The 18,328-nt window shown below is 46.4% G+C and overlaps 2 protein-coding genes across 10 annotated transcripts in view; both read right to left on the bottom strand.

The window, feature by feature from the left end:
* Positions 1 to 439: 439 nt before the first annotated feature.
* On the bottom strand, positions 440 to 2,429 carry LOC149330434 (uncharacterized). Its single transcript, XM_089560988.1, has one exon. The coding sequence runs from the start codon at positions 2,098 to 2,100 to the stop codon at positions 1,603 to 1,605; it is 498 nt and encodes a 165-aa protein (XP_089417114.1). The 5' UTR covers positions 2,101 to 2,429; the 3' UTR covers positions 440 to 1,602.
* A 3,900-nt stretch (positions 2,430 to 6,329) lies between these two features.
* LOC149330432 (uncharacterized) overlaps positions 6,330 to 18,328 on the bottom strand; it is a 25,211-nt gene continuing 13,212 nt past the window's right edge. For 2 of the 9 annotated variants that reach the window (XM_089560982.1, XM_089560981.1), the window contains exons 2-4: positions 10,463 to 11,025; positions 7,246 to 7,455; positions 6,330 to 7,168 (exon numbers count right to left, since the gene is read on the bottom strand). In XM_089560982.1, the coding sequence (XP_089417108.1) occupies positions 6,455 to 7,168; positions 7,246 to 7,455; positions 10,463 to 11,005 (1,467 nt within the window). In that variant the 5' untranslated portion in view covers positions 11,006 to 11,025 and the 3' untranslated portion in view covers positions 6,330 to 6,454. Of the gene's footprint in view, positions 7,169 to 7,245; positions 7,456 to 10,462; positions 11,641 to 11,668; positions 18,242 to 18,328 lie in introns of those variants that run through there. The other 7 variants (XM_089560978.1, XM_089560979.1, XM_089560980.1 and 4 more) reach the window with 7 other exon arrangements.

The following is an 18,328-nucleotide window of genomic DNA, read 5'->3' as shown; positions in this document are numbered from 1 at the left end:
TATGGTGCATCTCCCACGATGCACGATGCCGTGTGTACAGCGAAACAGATGAGGCAGCGAAGAAAAAGGCGCGAACGGAATGCAGACGGCCCGCGCGACAGCGATCGTTCTGCGCATGCTCCGAAGAGAGCCGCCGACGGCGCGCAGCGCCGAAGTATCAAGGGGTTCGCATTTCGTGCGGCGTAGCGAAACCGGCATAGCGCGATTGACCGCGAGCGACGCTTGCCAGCGCGCCGAGCACGTCAGACTATAAACGCGCCTGTAACCTGGCACCGACGATGCCGACTGCTCTCCAATTGTTCTCCGATGCACGCTGTAGTGGTTATCAAAGCAAAAATATAATCCTAGACTGAAACCAAGCAATCATGAAACCTTGAAAGTGAAGCTTTCGCTTCGAAACTAAAACGTTCTCCTTCTGATCCACTCAATCTCTGGCTATTGGAGCGGAAAACTTAAAATGTCAAACACTGCATCAGCAATGAAGTTTAAAACAAGCCCCTTTTCATACTGGGACTCACCGTCTAAAGGCAGTTTCTTCCTTTGAGGCACACTTGCTGTTGTTTTGTGGTGTGAGAATGGTGAGCATGATATAAGCGTGTCCCATAAGAAATAAAGTTGGAGATGTCACACCGTATACTTGCACCTGTTTCTCATGCATTTCGTCCTGATTTTAGACAGTCGAAAAATGAAATCCACTTCGATACAGTGACTGCCCCCATTCCTTTTATAATAAGAAAAAAAGTTGTTTCTTTCTTGCCTTTCTTTCCTGTTTCAGAAATGAGTTTGAATTTGAACACGCCTTTTCCACAAGTGAAGAAGCCGATTTTCAACGCCGACTAGACATCTATGAAACCATAAAGCGGTACATACACTAAATTCTGGTTGCGTCTCTATAGCTTATAATGAAGTTTAAGATATTAGTATGTTTGCATTGCCCCAGTAGCATTCGCTTACGACTATCAAATAATTTTTGATTGAATTTATTCTCGTGACGCTCCCGGTAGGAAAAAAAGAAAGATGTGATATCAAAGCATAGGTCGTATGAGCCACGGTGAAGTGCTATAATATTGTTGCTTTTTCAATTGTCACTGCAGCTCTTGACGAAGGCCGAGTGAGAGAAGAAATTCAATGATATATTACTGCGAAAGCATTTCATGGCTCATAGCTCAGTGGCGTTCGTCCGACAAGACAGATCCATAGCCAATACAACACTAGCCGCATAAAAATCGATACACTCGCTAACTGGCCAAAAGAGTCCATAACTATCGAAATACTGGCCAATCCACATCCAAAGTCTATAATCCAATCTAGAAATATCCACAATCAAATCCATAATACAACAGTATCCGCAACAAGCCATAGCAAGTCAACACGAGCCACCGCTGATTCAAGTTCACTGTACCGAAACTGACTGCCGACTTTCGGTAGGAGTGGTGACGTCACACCCGCGCGCCATAACTGCATGAATGTTTTTGAATTGATGCACGCACAGTGTCGTGAGTGCTTCGCTAAAGTTTTATTATATACGTACAATTCGCAGGCGAATAGCGCGAGTCTCTTGCGCATCATTACAAAGAGGAAAAACAGACAATAGATACTGCTTTAGGAAACCCTGCCTTCAGTGTTCGTGCTACGAAGCACTGAAGAAAATAGGTTCTCCACGGCTCTGCGGTGGTAGAAGAGCTTGTCATGTGCCGCGCAATGAACGCACGTACACCACGATAGAGAGACACGGTCGCGCGGAACGCTGTAGTTCTCGAAGAAGAGCCTCACTTCGTAGCTGTCCGTCACCAGGCGGCGGAGCGCGGGCAAGGCCCTCATCACGTCGTGCAAGTCTTCGGGCTCCAGTCCCAACTTGCGCACCGTCAGATCCGTACTCAGAGTCAGTTCTTGGAGACGCGGAAACGAGATGCGCCCACGGTGAAGCATGCAGAGCTTCAGGAAATATGAGGCACCCCCTTCACTGAGCAGGTGCAACTGGCGCAGCCTACCGCTGGTGGACACCAACAGTGACTCGAAGCACAGCCCTGACAGTCCCATGCCTAACTTGACGACTTCGAGGCTGGGGAAAGCATCGAGTCCCAACGCGACTTCGTCCATGGGTCCTTCGCAATCCACTAGGATTAGGCTCTTGAGATGTGGACAAAGCCTTGCTATGGCAGGGAGCCGCAGGCCACTGACACGATGACATCACGGCAGTGGAGAAACGGGGGCCCACCTCTCGCCGTCGCTGTGGTTGTGCGCCTCCAAATCACGTGATACATGACGTCACACCACGTGACACGATGACGTCACGACAGTGGAGAAACGGGGGCCTACCTCGCGCCGTCGCTGTGGTTGTGCGCCTCCAAATCACGTGATACATGACGTCACACCACGTGACACGATGACGTCACGACAGTGGAGAAACGGGGGCCCACCTCGCGACGTCGCTGTGGTTGTGCGCCTCCAAATTACAAGACACGATGATGCTTCGCATTCTCCAGGCTTAACCAAGTTAAGCCTCAGCCATTTTTTTGTTAAGTCATTCAATTAATTCGTTTTAATTCGCCGTAATTCACCTTAATGTACAATTACTTCACATTTGAATCACATTAATTCATAATTAAGTCACCTTTATTCACAATTAATACACCTTAATTCACTCGACACTTTCTGTAATCATTAATTATTGGATTTCGATTAACTGCACATTTTCCCTCGTTTCATCGAAGTATGCATTCCGGAGTTTCAAATTTGGCGCCACGCGGTGGCTCCGCCCACACTTCCGGTCACGGGGCCCCACACTTCCGGCATCTTCAAATTTGGCGCCACTTTTGCTTTGGACCCGTCCACTTCTTGAACTTTTACGGCTCTAATTAATCAACTGATCATCCTATCGACATAATTGTTTTTGCACAGCATCCTCACGTCATCCTCTTTCGATTGCAACCATTCGTTTGACGTTACCTCGTAATAAGGGAGTAATTACTCATTGACGTCCACCCAAGCGCAGCCATACGGCTACAAAGGAAAGCTATACAGCTTTCTCAGAAACTTCGCAGTTAAAGAAAAATGCGTCCTGGTCCGGGGTTCGAACCCGGGACCACCGCTTCACCGGAGCAGTCGCTCTACCAATTGAGCTAACCGGGACGGCAAACTTATGGTAGGGCGAAAACGAATTGATCATCGAGTTATTGATCAATTCGCTCTCGCCCTACCATAAGCGCGAATATAGTCCGACGAACGAGCGCGCTAGCACACGCTGCGTTAACCGGCGGCTGCCAGCGCGCCCCGACGAACCCGGCGCAGATTTGGCTCCAGCTCGACTCGCGCGCCGCCCACTGCGTCGACCCACAATGCATCGCGCAGGGACGCCTGAGCGAGAAACATGAGTGGCGCCGGCGACTCAGACGTTGAACTTGCTTTGGATAGCCTGACGGAGAGGTTTATGGAAGCCGTAAAACGACACCCCCGTGTGTGTGACGCCAACCGACCCGATTTCAGGGACCAACAGCGCAATGAGAACGCCTGGGAGCAGATACGGCAGAGCAGCGGTCTCTACACGGGTGAGCTGTTTACGACTGCTGCTTTCGGCTTCATTTGTGCTTACGTTTCCCGGTCAAAGCATACCACTCGCTGCATGCACTGTAATGTTTGATAGAATTTTTTTTCCTCGTTCCATTTGTAGTTTGAGAATGCTACAAGAACAAATGTTACAAGAACCATTGCAACGTACGTGTTATGATCGTGAACTGAGTGATCCTGAACTAAGTGATCACGAGATTGCTGAATAAAGTTTCACATTTCGAGCTGACGTGTGCATTTTGTCTTGCTTTGCATGGAAATAAACGCACTTTTCAGACGGAGGGGCAACTTCATTTTGTGCATTAGCATCTCCTGACAAGCCTGAGTTTCCATGGCAATTAACCCTTTGGGGACATGAAGTACTCTGCAATGGCGTCTCGAATTCTCACGGCATCTGAAGCTGAGCGGCTGCCATTGCCGGTTCAACGCAACTGAGTGCCCTTGACAGCCTATATATTTAAACACCCTTTCTGTGTCCTTCAGTTGTATGCTGTGGTAAGTGCGCATTAAGTACGGCAGCAGGGCATATGGTGCATCTCCCACGATGCCCGATGCCGTGGATACAGCCAAACGGATGAGAGTGCGAAGAAAAATTCCGAAGACACTTTGGCAACTAAAGTGTTGAGAGGCGAAAGCCGTGGACACTATGCCGTGACGACTTCCGGTGGATGTGGCGTCACACCGTTCCCGTGGCTATATCGATACATCTTTCGGGGATCTTAAGTGTTAATTACGCTTAATTACACATTTTTCCTTCTAATTTGACACAAATCCGATGTTTTTTCAGACCATTCTGTGACAATTTTCATTGCCCTGACGATTCCCGGAGGATGTGACGTGTCACCGTTCCCGTGGCTATATCGACGTCCGCACTATTTCGAAGCAATTTCGACATTTTTGCCAATAATTAATTAACTATATAATCTGCAGTCATCAAACTTGGCTTCCAGGTTCATTTTTTTCCTCCTCTATCTCAAGCAACCGTTCGTTTTCTCCTATCTTTTTTAGTTCCCGAGTGAACACGCTACCAAAGGTGAGACACCCTCTGCTATAGTAGGATACAACTTAAAAAAACAGCAGTTGCTAACACTGGGCCGCGGTCCGCGGCGTCTTGTATTACTCCGCAGGGCAGTTGCAGCAATAAACTAAATCAGCTTTTTAATGTTTGACTATATAAAACAACCCACGTATCAAAATTCTAGAGCTCAAATTTTTTTTCTTGTGACAAGCTGCTTGCTTGGATAACAAGAAACCTTTAAGCAGCGGACTACTTTTTTGTCGTGGAGGAATTCTGTGCGCAGAGGCTGAATGTGGGCGGAGCTTCACTGCAGACTTAAGTTGTATCCGACTATAACAGACACTATGAGCCATTAAAGGCTTTCGCCTTAAAAAGGCGCGAACGGAATGCAGACGGCCCGCGTCTGCGATCGTTCCGAAGAGAGCCGCGTGGCGCCTAAGTATCGAGAGGTTCGCATTTCGTCTGACGTAGCGTGACTGACCTCGGACGACGCTTGCCAGCACGCAGCACGTCAGACCATGAACGCACCTATAACCTGGCAACGACAATGAGGAGTGCTCGCCAATCGTTCAACGATGCACGCTGTAGTGGTTTTCAAAGCAAAAATATAATCCTAGACTGAAACCAAGCAATCATGAAACCTTGAAAGTGAAGCTTTCGCTTCGAAATTAAAACGTTCTCCTTCTGATCCACTCAACCATCTCTGGCTATTGGAGCGGAAAACTTAAAATGTCAAACACTGCATCAGCAATGAAGTTTAAAACAAGCCCCTTTTCATACTGGGACTCACCGTCTAAAGGCAGTTTCTTCCTTTGAGGCACACTTGCTGTTGTTTTGTGGTGTGAGAATGGTGAGCATGATATAAGCGTGTCCCATAAGAAATAAAGTTGGAGATGTCACACCGTATACTTGCACCTGTTTCTCATGCATTTCGTCCTGTTTTTAGACAGCCGAAAAATGAAATCCACTTGGATGCAGTGACTGCCCCCATTCCTTTTCTAATAGTAAAAAATTCCGTTTCTTTCTTGCTTTTCTTTCCTGTTTCAGAAATGAGTTTGAATTTGAACACGCCTTTTCCACAAGTGAAGAAGCCGATTTTCAACGCCGACCAGACATCTATGAAACCTTAAAGCGGTACATACACTAAATTCTGGTTGCGTTTCTATAGCTTATAATGATGTTCAAGACAGTACGTTTGGATTACCCAGTAGTATTCGCTTACAACTATCAAATAATTTCTGATGGAATATATTCTCTCCTGATGCTCCCAGTATGAAAAAAAGAAAGATGTGATATCAAAGCATAGGTCGTATGAGCCACGGTGAAGTGCTATAATATTGTTGCTTTTTCAATTGTCACTGCAGCTCTTGACGAAGGCCGAGTGAGAGAAGAAATTCAATGATATATTAGTGCCAAAGCATTTCTTGGCTCATAGCTCAGTGGCGTTTGTCCCATAAGAGATCCACAGCCAATCCAACACTAGCCACATAAAAATCCATACACTCGCTAACTGGCTAAAGAGTCCATAACTATCGAAATACTGGCCAATCCACATCCAAAGCCTATAATCCAATCCAGAAAAATCCACAATCCAATCCATAATACAACAGAACCCGGAAGAAGCCACCGATGATTCTAGTTCACTGTACCGAAACTGACTGCCGACTTTCGGTAGGAGTGGTGACGTCACACCCGCCCGCAATGACTGCATGAATGTTTTTACATTGATGCACGTACGGTGTCGTGAGTGCCTCGTTAAAGTTTTATTATATACGTACAATTCGCAGGCGAATAGCGCATTTCTCTTGCGCATCATTACAAAGAGGAAAAACAGGCAACACTAGATACTCCTTTAGCAAATCCTTCGAGCTACAAAACACTGAGAGGAAATAGCGCAGAGGCTGCGCGCTCGCAGAAGGTCTTGTCATGTGCCGCGCAGTGAACGCACGTACACCACGACAGAGAGACACGGTCGCGCGGAACGCTGTAGTTCTCGAAGAAGAGCCTCACGTCATAGCTGTCCGTCACCAGGCGGCGCAGCGCGGGCAAGGCACTCATCACGTAGTGCAAGTCCTCGGGCTCCAGCCCCAACTTCCGCACCGTCAGATCCGTGCCCAGAGTCAGTTCTTGGAGACGCGGAAACGAGATGCGGCTACCGTGAAGCTTGCAGAACTTCAGGAAATATGAGGCACCCCCTTCACTGAGCAGGTGCAACTGGCGCAGCCTACCGCTGGTGGCCACCAACAGTGACTGGAAACACGGCACTGACAGTCGCATGCTTAACTTGACGACTTCGAGGCGGGGGAAAGCATCGAGTCCCAACGCGACTTCGTCCATGGGTCCTTCGCATTCCACTAAGCTTAGGCTCTTGAGCTGTGGACAAAGCCTTGGTATGGCAGGGAGCCGCAGGCCAGAGAAGAACTTCAAGGATAGTTTCTCCAGCAGAGGCCGTGTCTCCAAGACCTGCTGAAGGGTTGAACTGACATCAGTGAGGAAGAGTGGAGGTCCCAGCTTCACCGATAGACTGCGAAGGTTTCGGAAAGATGAGACGGCAAACAGTGCTTCCTGGGATGTGATGACCACCTGCAAAGAGGGGGCGCACCATTAAAACCGGGGCTAAAGGCTGTACACCACCATGTGTGAAGATGGGATGCACGTACCGCCAAGTGTTCCACGTGACTGTAGGTCCTTGCTGCACAACGGACGTCTTCCACAGTCGCCATGGCTGCATGCCCACAGCGGTAAGAGTTCGCCGAAGTGTACAGAGTGAGATGGGTGAAACCTCTCATTTCCGACCGCACGGCAGGCACGGCTGGGCATCCCTGATTCACGGAAGCCTCCAGGATGTGGATGGAGTCAATGCGGCACAACTGGGCAGATGTAGGTTAGGGATCAGGAGTGGGGATTGTTATGCAAATCAGAAAAGAAGACAATTCTGAGGGCACTTAAGTCTGCTTCCGTGGAGGAATGCGAAAGCATGTCTTTTCAGGAAAGGAAAGGGCGCAGAAGCGCTCAAATCTCGACATCTCCATCTTGGTGTACACCTCAAATGAACCTTAAAGCATGCAACTGAATGTGCAGATGTCATCAGTCTAAACACCTGTCACAAGTTAGAAATTGAACCACCCAGCCACCACGGTGGCTCAGTGGTTATCATGCTCGGCTGCTGACCCGAAAGACACAGGTTCGATCCTGGCCGCGGCGGTCGAATTTCGATGGAGTCGAAATTCTAGAGGCCCGTGCACTGTGCAATGTCAGTGCACGTAAAAGAACCCCACATGGTCGAAACTTCCGGAGCCTTTCACTATGGCATCTCTCACAGCCTGAGTCGCTTTGGGACGTTAAACTCCATAACCCAAACCAAATCGAACATTGGATTTTGAGAAAGGAAATGGCGCAGTGTTTGTCTCACATCTCGGTGGACACCTGACCCGCTCCATAAGGGAAGTGACAAAGGAGGTGCGAGAGAAGAAAGGAAGAGAGGGGTGCCATAGTGGAGAGCTCCGGAATACTTTCGACCGCCTGGTGTCCTTTAACGTGCGCTGACATCATACAGCACACGGGCGCCTTTCGCGTTTCGCCTCCATCGAAACGCTGCCGCCGTGGTCGGGTTAGAACCCTGGTGCTCCAGATCAGGAGCCAAGCGCACTAGCCACTGAGCCACCACGGCTGGTGCAAGTTCGCCCCCAACTACACATCTCAACATCTGGGTGGACACCTTAACCACACCATAATAGAAAATGTAGTCTCAGAAAGCATGCAATTGAAGTCACTGGACCGAACACCAGTTGCAAGCTAGCCTCCAATTTGACTAAAACATGTAAGCTATACGCAAATATATATGCTGTGACACCACGCAGAATGCTGTAAGACAAACGGTTGCTCAAAATTTTGGTGAACACATTGAGGAATACTGCCACCACATTGGGGACAGCTAGTGATGACATTGCTGGGATTTTGTCTGCTCCTGCGATGCTTTGCGGCGCGCGATTAGGAAGGCGATGGAGGCGAAAACTGTCCGGCATCGGTGTCTGTGTGGAGCCTTCACCTGTAAACCATGGCAGGAACCAGGTGGTGCTTAGCAGGATTTCTCTCTCGCTCCACTTGTCACGGTTGGCAGGTGGAGAGAAGGTAATCCCCCTCTTCGCTTGTAGAGGAGAGCAGGGAGAAGCCAGACTAAGAATGACTCTCAGCAGAAACGGATCTGACTACCAGTGACTAAGCCAAAATGAACAAAAGAAGCGATTACATTATATCTGGAATAAGAAACGAATAAAAGTTGGATTAGATCAAAATTAGAATAGATTAGTGAACGAAAAACAAAGAAACCAGACTTGAACTAGAATGAGAATTAGAACAGACTGACGAGTGAGAGAAAAACTCATCACAATTGTTCCTCATCATTCAGACTGATCGCCACTAAATTGTTTTACATTCACATAACCGTTTCTTTTTTATGCCCATGAGATAATAACGGACAGACTGCTTCAAGGTGCCCGGTATTAAGAAAACCATCACAGAGGCATTGTAAATGGTATGACGAACTGAAACATGTGCATTACCCTATACATTAACCAGAATGACGCATCGCAGAAATTCAGGCAACTCGGATTTGCTTCAGTGAAAATTTCACAGAGATAAGCTAGAGTGTCAAGGGTAGTCTTGAAGTTGCTTTAGTAGCAAGTTCGCAGAGACAAGTGCAAATTGCGAGGCGTAGGAAAGTCCCTTACTGTTAGCTCTTTTCGGGCAACCATCTGCTGTCCAACATCGGTGGACGTGAGTGCAGAGGTACATATCTAAAGGCGAGCTAGTTCGGCTTAAGAAATAAAGCTCCACAGAAAAAGGATAGTTTCCATAGACCATACGCTGACAAACAAAGATCTGCCCGCTTTATCGCCATTTTATTAATGTGAGCGCATTACATGGCTGTTGCGTCAGCAAAACATGTCCGCAATTTTGTACTCACGACTGCGTCGTTCTCTGAAGATAAATGTGTGATTGTGACATACAGTGTGTGATAAAATGTTGCTGTGGGGAAAAATTGGTTGATAGGATGTATTTAGTTAATTAAGTGCGAAAAATACACTTATACGTCAAAATAGTCATGGACCCCGATATAGTACACGGACGTCAGAACAGCCACGGACGTCGATATGGTATGTGGACGTTTTGCTTTCGTATTGCTCCAATGCGGGTCGCCGCAGTGTTCCCAAAGATTTTGCGGATGGCATCTCTGTCTACGCCAGTCGCTACATGGGAGGACCAAGCGCATTTCGATAGAGGCTGCATAAGGAGACACTAGTTCAGGTTTGGTCCGTTGAAAGTTTCACAATCTCCCCCCATCCAAGTCCACACGAAGCTGCTACTCAAGATGTGAAAACACAGCAATTTTTCACATACCGTTGTGAAGCGCGAGTCCTAGAGATACTGCAGTGTTTTCAGAACATTTGCCCACTATCGGCAGCACTTGTTTGTCTGTTTTATTGGGGGTTTAAAGTCTCAAAGCAACTCACGCTATGAGGGCCGCCGTAGCGAAGAGCACTGGAAATTTAGACCACCTGTGGTTTTTAACGCGCACTGACATCGCACAGTTCACGGGCCCATGAGCAACGAAATTTTGCAGAAACTTGAGATTTTACAACGCAAGTCATGCAATGCTGAATATCCATATGTTTGACCCATTTCTTCTAGATGCAGCAAGGCATTCTATGCCTAATATCCACATTTTAAGCTATGTGTTTTAATTGCAACTAGACTTGGCGTGCTCCTCCGCCCTTTAGCTATCCATTACCAATGTTACTTTGCCGAGTACCACCACAGTTAATCGATTTCGACCAGTGTCAAGATCATGCACACAGCAACGACAATGGGACATACCAGGGGACAAGTCAGCAGGATTGCTCGAACTGTTTCCAGAGACAGAATAAGACACTCGTCGTCCACACCCTCGATGCCTCCCACCAGTTGTCTCAACTGCGAGGACTCGACCAGCGGTGCCCGATGGTCCCTGCAAGGCTCGTCAAACTCCACGACGTGCGTGGCAAAGTCGTGAGGTAGGGCGAGAACCTTGACATTCGGGAACATTCTAACTAGTTTCCAGACCTTGTCCCTGTTATGGATAATGCACACCTCCTCAGCATCTCTGAGGATGTCTCTCGCGACGGTCTCGAAAAAGTCCGAGCTGTTGAAGGCGATGCAGCCGGCGAAGAGAGCCCCCGATATCCTGGTGCGACGCAGAATTCTCCTTGCAGCAACCAGGGACTGGCGGTTGGTCACCAGCAGGGAGCCGCTGTCGTCCCCCAAGGAACATCCTCGAGGAAGCGGAGCGTCCCGTGGCCACGGCGTCTCCAGCTTCAGGACGACGTGGTCCTCCACGTCCAGGAGGGCGTGTGGGTCTCCGAAACGTTCAATTCGCTCCATGGCTGCGAAGACGCAGAAATCTGGTGCCAAGATATACGTACGTAAGCAGACAGGTTCACAGACATGCATAGAGGAGAACATGTAAAACTGAGAATATGAACCTTTCATGGCCTGAGCGGCTATACGGAGCACACCCTGGGCCGTCGAGTGGATGAAGCCCGTCCGAGGTCACTGATCGAAGCGGCCAGGAGATAGAGATAACGAACAGAGGGGAGCGGGCGATGGGAGAAAGAAGGGAAGAAGTAGGGAGAGAAAATAGAGGGAAGCTGCTGGGAGCAGATGACTGAAAGAGGTCAAAAAAAGAAACGCTGGTCAGAAGAGAAAGGAAGAGCGGTCAAGGGACAAAAAAACAAGGGGAAAAAATAAAGGCACACTGTTGTGGAGATATAATTTTTTTTTGGTTCCGTTCTTATTTCCTAATTTTAGAAGGTTTCGTGAGGATAGCTTAGAACGAAATTGTCTTGACGTATAGGTACAAAAATGATTAAGCAAGTCTCTTTTAGAGCGTTACATCTCGCTCGTTCCTCAGTTTTGTGCCTCTGTCAGCCCAGTCCACAGCACATACATTTTGAGGGCACCAAGATGCTACGGCGTATTTTTCTTTTGACGGGATCGCTGCCAACGATGCCCCCCCCCCCCCCCCCCTACTTCCGGCGAGCTTACCAGCGGGTCAAGACACTGCCGGCTGCGCTAGTGTACAGTGCAGCATGATTTGAAGTTTATCGGGTTGGCTTCGTCCAAACTAAACGAATACATTTTTCTTGGCGTGACGGGCGCTTAATCTGCAATAAAAGAGCAATACGCTGAGGCAGCTTATGGGTATCGGGTGTTAGCAATATCGAATGAATATTGAGTCATTAGCCATATTCGCTATACCCGGTACACAATATTCGTTACGTCTGAATATCCATTTTTTTATGCACACATATACAGCTCAAGAAGACAAATCGTTTGACACCACGTCGACAGTCCTACGTGAATGGACGTCTGAAGCTTCAAGAAGTGACGGATTGGGGAACCAAAGGTCGTCGGTGTGAAACCCTGATTTAGGCTACACTTTAATTCAACTAGTAATCCTGTGCTCCGTAACGCGGTGAATCATTCGATCAAGGCAATTAGGTGGTCACTGGTACCATCCACCGGTAGTACTTGAATGACCCTGTGTTTATACTAACGCGACCTTGAGTGATCGGAGTATTATCCCTAACGCTCTGAAAATGACGATGCAGGAGAGAGGTATCCTTCAGCTAGTTAAGCTCACGTATCCCTTCCAGTTTTCGAGCGAAAGTAAGCCTCGTCAGTATCATTTGGCATGACTTAAGCCTGAAGTCATCATCATCATCATCAGCCTGACTACACCCACTGCAGGGCAAAGGCCTCTCCCATGTCTCTCCAATTAACCCTGTCCTATGCCAGCTGCCGCCACTGTATCCCCGCAAACTTCTTAATCTCATCCGCCCATCTAACTTTCTGCCGTCCCCTGCTACGTTTTCTTTCTCTTGGAATCCACTCCATTACCCTTAAGGACCAACGGTTATCTTGCTTTCGCATTACGTGCCCTGCCCATGCCCATTTCTTCTTCTTGATTTCAACTAAGATGTCATTAACCCGCGTTTGTTCCCTCACCCACTCCGCCCTCTTCCGATCTCTTAACGTTACACGTATCATTTTCCTTTCCATAGCTCGCTGCGTTGTTCTTAACTTAAGCTGAACCCTCTGAAGTGCTGACATGAAGTGAAGTGATGATATTCAAATCGAGCCCAGTCTATATTTACAAAGACGGTGAGACGGTGTGGAAGGGGCACGGTGCTAGTTGCCACGAAAATTGGTGCACACCGAAATAGCAAAGCACGCAGGTGCACGTCGTGCAATACAGAGGGTCGTCCATTCTTGGGGTGAGGACTCAAAAAAAAAAAACAGCAACCTCAAAATAGCACGCGTCCAAACAGCACAAATCGAAAACAGCACGCAGAAAACCGCACGGCAACAAAACAACACAGGGAAATAACAGCACAGCGACAAAACAGAACACGGGAAAAAGAGCATGACTACACATGAGCACAGGGAAAAAATAGCACAACAGCAAAATAGCGCAGCGCACATCATCAAGTTTATGGAGAATAGGACGGCCTATAGCCACTGTGTGGGGAAAGAGAAAAATAGCTGGGAGAGGGTGAACTACCAAGACATAACCGCACAACTCACACGGCAGCGGCATTGTTAGGTTAGGTTAGGTTGTATGACATGTACAGCTCTTAGGAAAACACCTTCCTGTCTGTCATCTACAAGCTTTCCTTCAAATGATCTTCAGTTTTTAAAACGCTTCGTGAACTGCTTGTCTAAAGTACGACAGCGCAACCTCGCATTTCGCTACCGTCTAATGCCTTTAGTCGTAGCGAATGCGTTAGCATCAGACCACTACGATTTCGGGTACTCGACGATAAACGAACTGCGCTGCCGTCTCAATGAAAATCAGTTTCAAAAATTCACGCCGCAAGGTGGAAGCAAAGCGCTTTCTCAGTGCACGGTAGCCGACCGGAACACCTTTGTGGTTAACATCCCTGCCTCTCCTTCATCTATCTCTCTCTAAATGTAGGCGGATGTCCGTGCCAGTTTCATTTCACAGTTGCCAGACTCTGCTTTCATAATACAGAAAAAAAACGATATTAAAACCAGCAAGCGAGGACTGCATAAGCATTATAGTCTGATACAATCCTCCCAACTCTTGGGCTCCTACATCCGCAACAAATTCAAGTCCCAGGCAGTAAGGCTACACCCACATTCGAGACCACAGAGCAGAATTCCTCCAAGACAAAAATCTCCTTGCCTATAAACATGAAGCTAATCATTAGAAGAAATAAAAAGCAGAATAAATTTGACACATCTGGCTTGTTTGATTCACTGTTACAAACTACTGTTCTTTTTTTTTTCAATGCTTGTATCCTATATAGTTACCCAATAAGCACTATACTACAACGCTGCGCTGCACAGCGCTACTGTTTTCCTGTGCTGTTTTGACGTATACTAATGAGAGAGCACTACTTGGCTCATTGTGCGAAAACCTGCCGTTATCAGAAACCCGTGGCAGGCAGGCGTTCCGGCAGAAAAGCGGCCACCGAGAAATGAAACAATTACTGCACCATTTGATTTACTTAAATGCCACTAATTTAGACAGCCGGCGTTCAATGGGTTCATTGGTCTTGGCAACAACGTTGTGGCAGAAACACGGAGTGCTCTCGCATGTGCACATTGCTCAAAGCGCCTGCACTAGTATTCATGCACTACGCCTTTAGCAACACACTTCTAGTTCACTGTAGCTTTACTGTAGCTCTTTACACGGGCAGCCTAACTATAGTTAAGCTTAACTGCTGTTAGAGGGCTTAACCATAGTTAACGCAAACCACAGTTACCCGTGCTTACACGCAATTTGGGCATGTCGGTTAGAGTGACGGAAACCGTCATGTGATTACCACCTTTGTGAATTTATGATTTCACCTAAAGCGGTGTATTATCAATCAAGATTACTTTAAAAAGATTATATGATCGAAAAAACGGTTGTTTCTCGTTCTTCTATCTGCGGGGCAGTTTTTTTCCTGCGCATGTGGCGGACCTTAGTGTAAAGCTGGAAAGGAGTCTACACACAATGATCATAGTTGACTTTACAGTCAACATAATAGCCATATCTAGCCACTACTGTCCCAACGGGAGCCGCCATATCGCTCGTTCCCATGGAGGAAGAAATGCTCGTTCCGTTGTGTCTCATTTTTGACTGTGTTCGCAACGCTTGTGCGTCGTTAGTGCAGTCAAGTGCGGCGCTTCATTGCCTCCTCACTTTCGTGACACGAGTGTGCGATATCGTGTCCTGTGCTCTTCAGTGTGTGATTATTTTCATATGTCGAGTGCCAGACGTGTGGTCGAAAATGCGTTTGGGCGTGTGAAAGCACGCTTCACAATTTTTTCTGAAGCGTCTGGAGTGCAACATACACAATGTGAACACTGTGATCCGCGCTGCTTGTGTGCTGTACAATATCTGTGAGAAGCTCAATGATCAGTGTGATGCAGGCTGGTTTGGTGCAGTGCAAAGTGCAGATGAGAGGCGTCCTCAGCCAGTGTGCACAAGTAGCCGAGTAGAGCCGTCAGGGGTAGCTATACGGAATGCTCTGGCAAAGCATCTTTCAGGCAACTGAAACATCTTGCATGATCCGTGTTCCTTGCCTTTTTTACTAATAGATGACTCAGTGTATTGAGCAACTAAAACCTTGGGCTAATTGAGGTTCAGTTTTGTTATGATGAATTAATAGGTGGTTCAGCTGCGTAGCTGCCAGAGAGATGGCACGATGTAACAGGAGCTAGCTCTGTGTATATAATGAGAATGAGAGGAAATGGCAACTGTAGGTTGGCACAGAAGGCGTTTTGCCCGAGGTTGCTTTGCTTTCACTGCAGCAAAGCTGATGCATTGTTGGTATAGCTGGTGCCATTTATGAGGACTTCATTTAGAGGCTTGAGTTTCTACTACTGCACCCATTCTGCCACTGCTCTCTTCTCACAGGAATTCCAAGAATACCAACCTACCTTTCTTTTAACCATTTCAACCGCTTGTCTCTCGTGCTGAGCTGCCATTTGCATCTCTTTGTAGGTGTCTCTTTGATTGTGTTGTATTTAATTTTATTCTGGAGACATATGCATGCCTGTGGTAATGAGCTTTTCCTCAAATAAATCTTAAGCTTCATGAAGGGATGTGATACTTTGGTGGGTATATATGCGCTTGCATACTTCTATTCAGATGATGACATTGCCTGCATATGCCATGAAGTGTACATCTTCGTGGTGGGCAAGACAGTGCTTTAACCTGTTCATGATTACATTAACACCAATATGTGGAAAACTCTATTGTCAAGCATGTACTGTCTATTTTTTTTTTCCAAATCTCGGACACTGCATGAGAGTCTGCTCACTCTCATTCTAAAATAGAGCCTTATTGCATGGTGGTCATTTTGTCCTTCCTTTGAGTTGCTGTAATGGTTCCCTCTTTCCTCAAGCAGTTACGGTGACAAATATTAGTGCAACCAGTATCGACAGAGTGCGTGTGTGTATTGTGCAGCAGGGGATGGAGGGACTATCTGGGATACATAGTCATTGTGCCATTGGAATTAACCCCTTGTAACACCATGTCTGCAACAATATGTTTGTAGTCCTGTATTTTTAGTTTGGCCACCGGTAAAACACAGTGTGAAAGTTTTATGCTGCGCACGTCAACTATTATGTACCATTGATAGGGAGATTTTTGTTGTTGTGTTGCTTCGTCATGATTTATTGTTGCGAATGATTCTCCTAATGAACAGTACTGCCCGGGAACCAAATAATCCATTAAAATTGATGCACGACTGTATACCCCTTGCTGTTACCTAGCATTTCAGGAATGCTAGGAGCCTCATTATGGCATCATTTGCACAAATTTATTCCAGTAGAATTTCATCTGCCTCCAAGTTCAGATTTGTTTCCTTTATTAATGGTTCAGACAACACATGCGTAATTATTTCCCCATAAGAATAATTCTCATGTGCTTCTGCATTAACTCGTGGACACAGGCTCCGGTAACCAAGCATCAATAAATCCAGTTCAATGTGTCAACATTCATAGCTTTTAAAATGACTGCTGCTAAAAAACAAGACATTGAAGAAAGTGTAGTGCAATATGTTTGCAATGAACTACTTGTAAGCAACGTATATCAGACATGTACAGTTTTATGTCAGAACTAACTTTTTACTTTTAAGTCCCCTAATCTCAGCTGGAACACTTACTTGCCATAAAGGAAACCCATTTAGCTACAAACCAAATGAAAGCCTTGTAGCGAGATTACTTGGTACAGAGGCTGCTTACTGCTTTGCCAGGATGAGGCAGGTGGAATGATACTCGGAGGTTAACTGTTTTAAGCCAGAGGTTTGGGTGAGTGGGTCATATGTAAAGATGAAATGCAGCACAAAGCAAAGGAAGGACAAGAAAGAACTTGACGAAGCATACTGCTGACAGTTAAGCTCGTCTTTTACACCTGTGACAAAATATAGTTTGAGAAGGGGAACACTACTAGAGAATAATTTGTTTACACAGAGCTCACATACCTTACTAATATCCCACAAAACTTTCTTTCGAAAGCATGAAAATCTATCATTTGTACAGTTAGGCTCACGTTAAGCTGTAAAAAGCTGCGGTTTGTACCAACCACTAGCCCTTCTTGCGACAAACAGTCCTTCACCTACACACTACTTTCGCTGACAAACCTGTTAAATCATGCAGATATCAATCCTTCCAGTAAATAAACAATTTGCTGGTACACAATAATGAAAAGCTGGTTTACGCTCCCATTTTTATAGCTTAAGTTTCACATTTTATAGTATTCATTGTCGTTGAATATTGCTATTTTTTTGCTGATATACTGTCATTGTGCTATTTCATTTTGTAATTTTGTAGCATGATCTGTGCATTGTCTGTTGCTCTCTATTGCTTGCTGTGTATTTCTTCGCAATATTTGTGTATTACTGGCCTATATGCTCCTGTTTTACCAGTTCAAAAAGCTTTTAGTCTCGCACTCACAGTTTTTGAAAGTGCAGTGTGATAGATACTATTGCATTTTCTGTTTGTTTAGCAAAAGTAAACTTTCTCTGTGCATTTTCATGTCAGTACTATTTTGCTATCATTAATATTCCCCAGAGTCTCCCCGCACGCTATCACTTACCCTAAAGAAAGCCCATTTGGTTGGAAAAAAGATGAACGCCCCTTGCAAATGATGATCAGTGGATAGGCAACAGCAGGAAGTTCACTGTGGAAAGGTATGTGGAGCGATACCCTAGGAGCAACAGCAGTATTTCTTGCCACAACCTTATTTGTTCATTGCACCCACACCTATATTCTTCTGTAGTGTACACACACCCATTGTCAATATGTATACTGCACACTGCTGTGGTAGTCAACCCCACAGTAATTTGCTACTTAAACCACAGTATAAAATTCCAGACGTAAAAGAGCTTTGTTCATATCATCACATGCTGCTAAATACCTTTGCATCGGTCTGCATTGTCGAAACGCCTCCTCTTTGGAGTATCAGAAACTGATTCCATTGCCTCTTAAGCCGTGCTAGGGTGAGGTGCACGTGACAGTCCAGTGAAATATATGGCAGCACCCAGGAAGCCCTCAAAAGAATACATCACAAACTGCGAACCAACAAGCACTTGTGATCACTCTTTATTTTCTGACTGACTGCTTCCTCTCTCAAGGAATCTTTCTAGAAGCCTGACCATGCTTGCGTTAATGTCGTTCGCTTCTCCT

This window comes from Amblyomma mixtum, chromosome 9, assembly GCF_055824585.1.
Source record: "Amblyomma mixtum isolate Tamu chromosome 9, ASM5582458v1, whole genome shotgun sequence".
NCBI lineage: Eukaryota > Metazoa > Arthropoda > Arachnida > Ixodida > Ixodidae > Amblyomma > Amblyomma mixtum.
Note: the sequence above shows the minus strand (reverse complement) of the source record. Positions and strands in the feature narration are given on the sequence as shown.

Coding starts and splice junctions, on each gene's coding strand:
- LOC149330434 (XM_089560988.1), bottom strand. CDS start 2,100: ATGGACGAAGTCGCGTTGGGACTCGATGCTTTCCCCAGCCTCGAAGTC.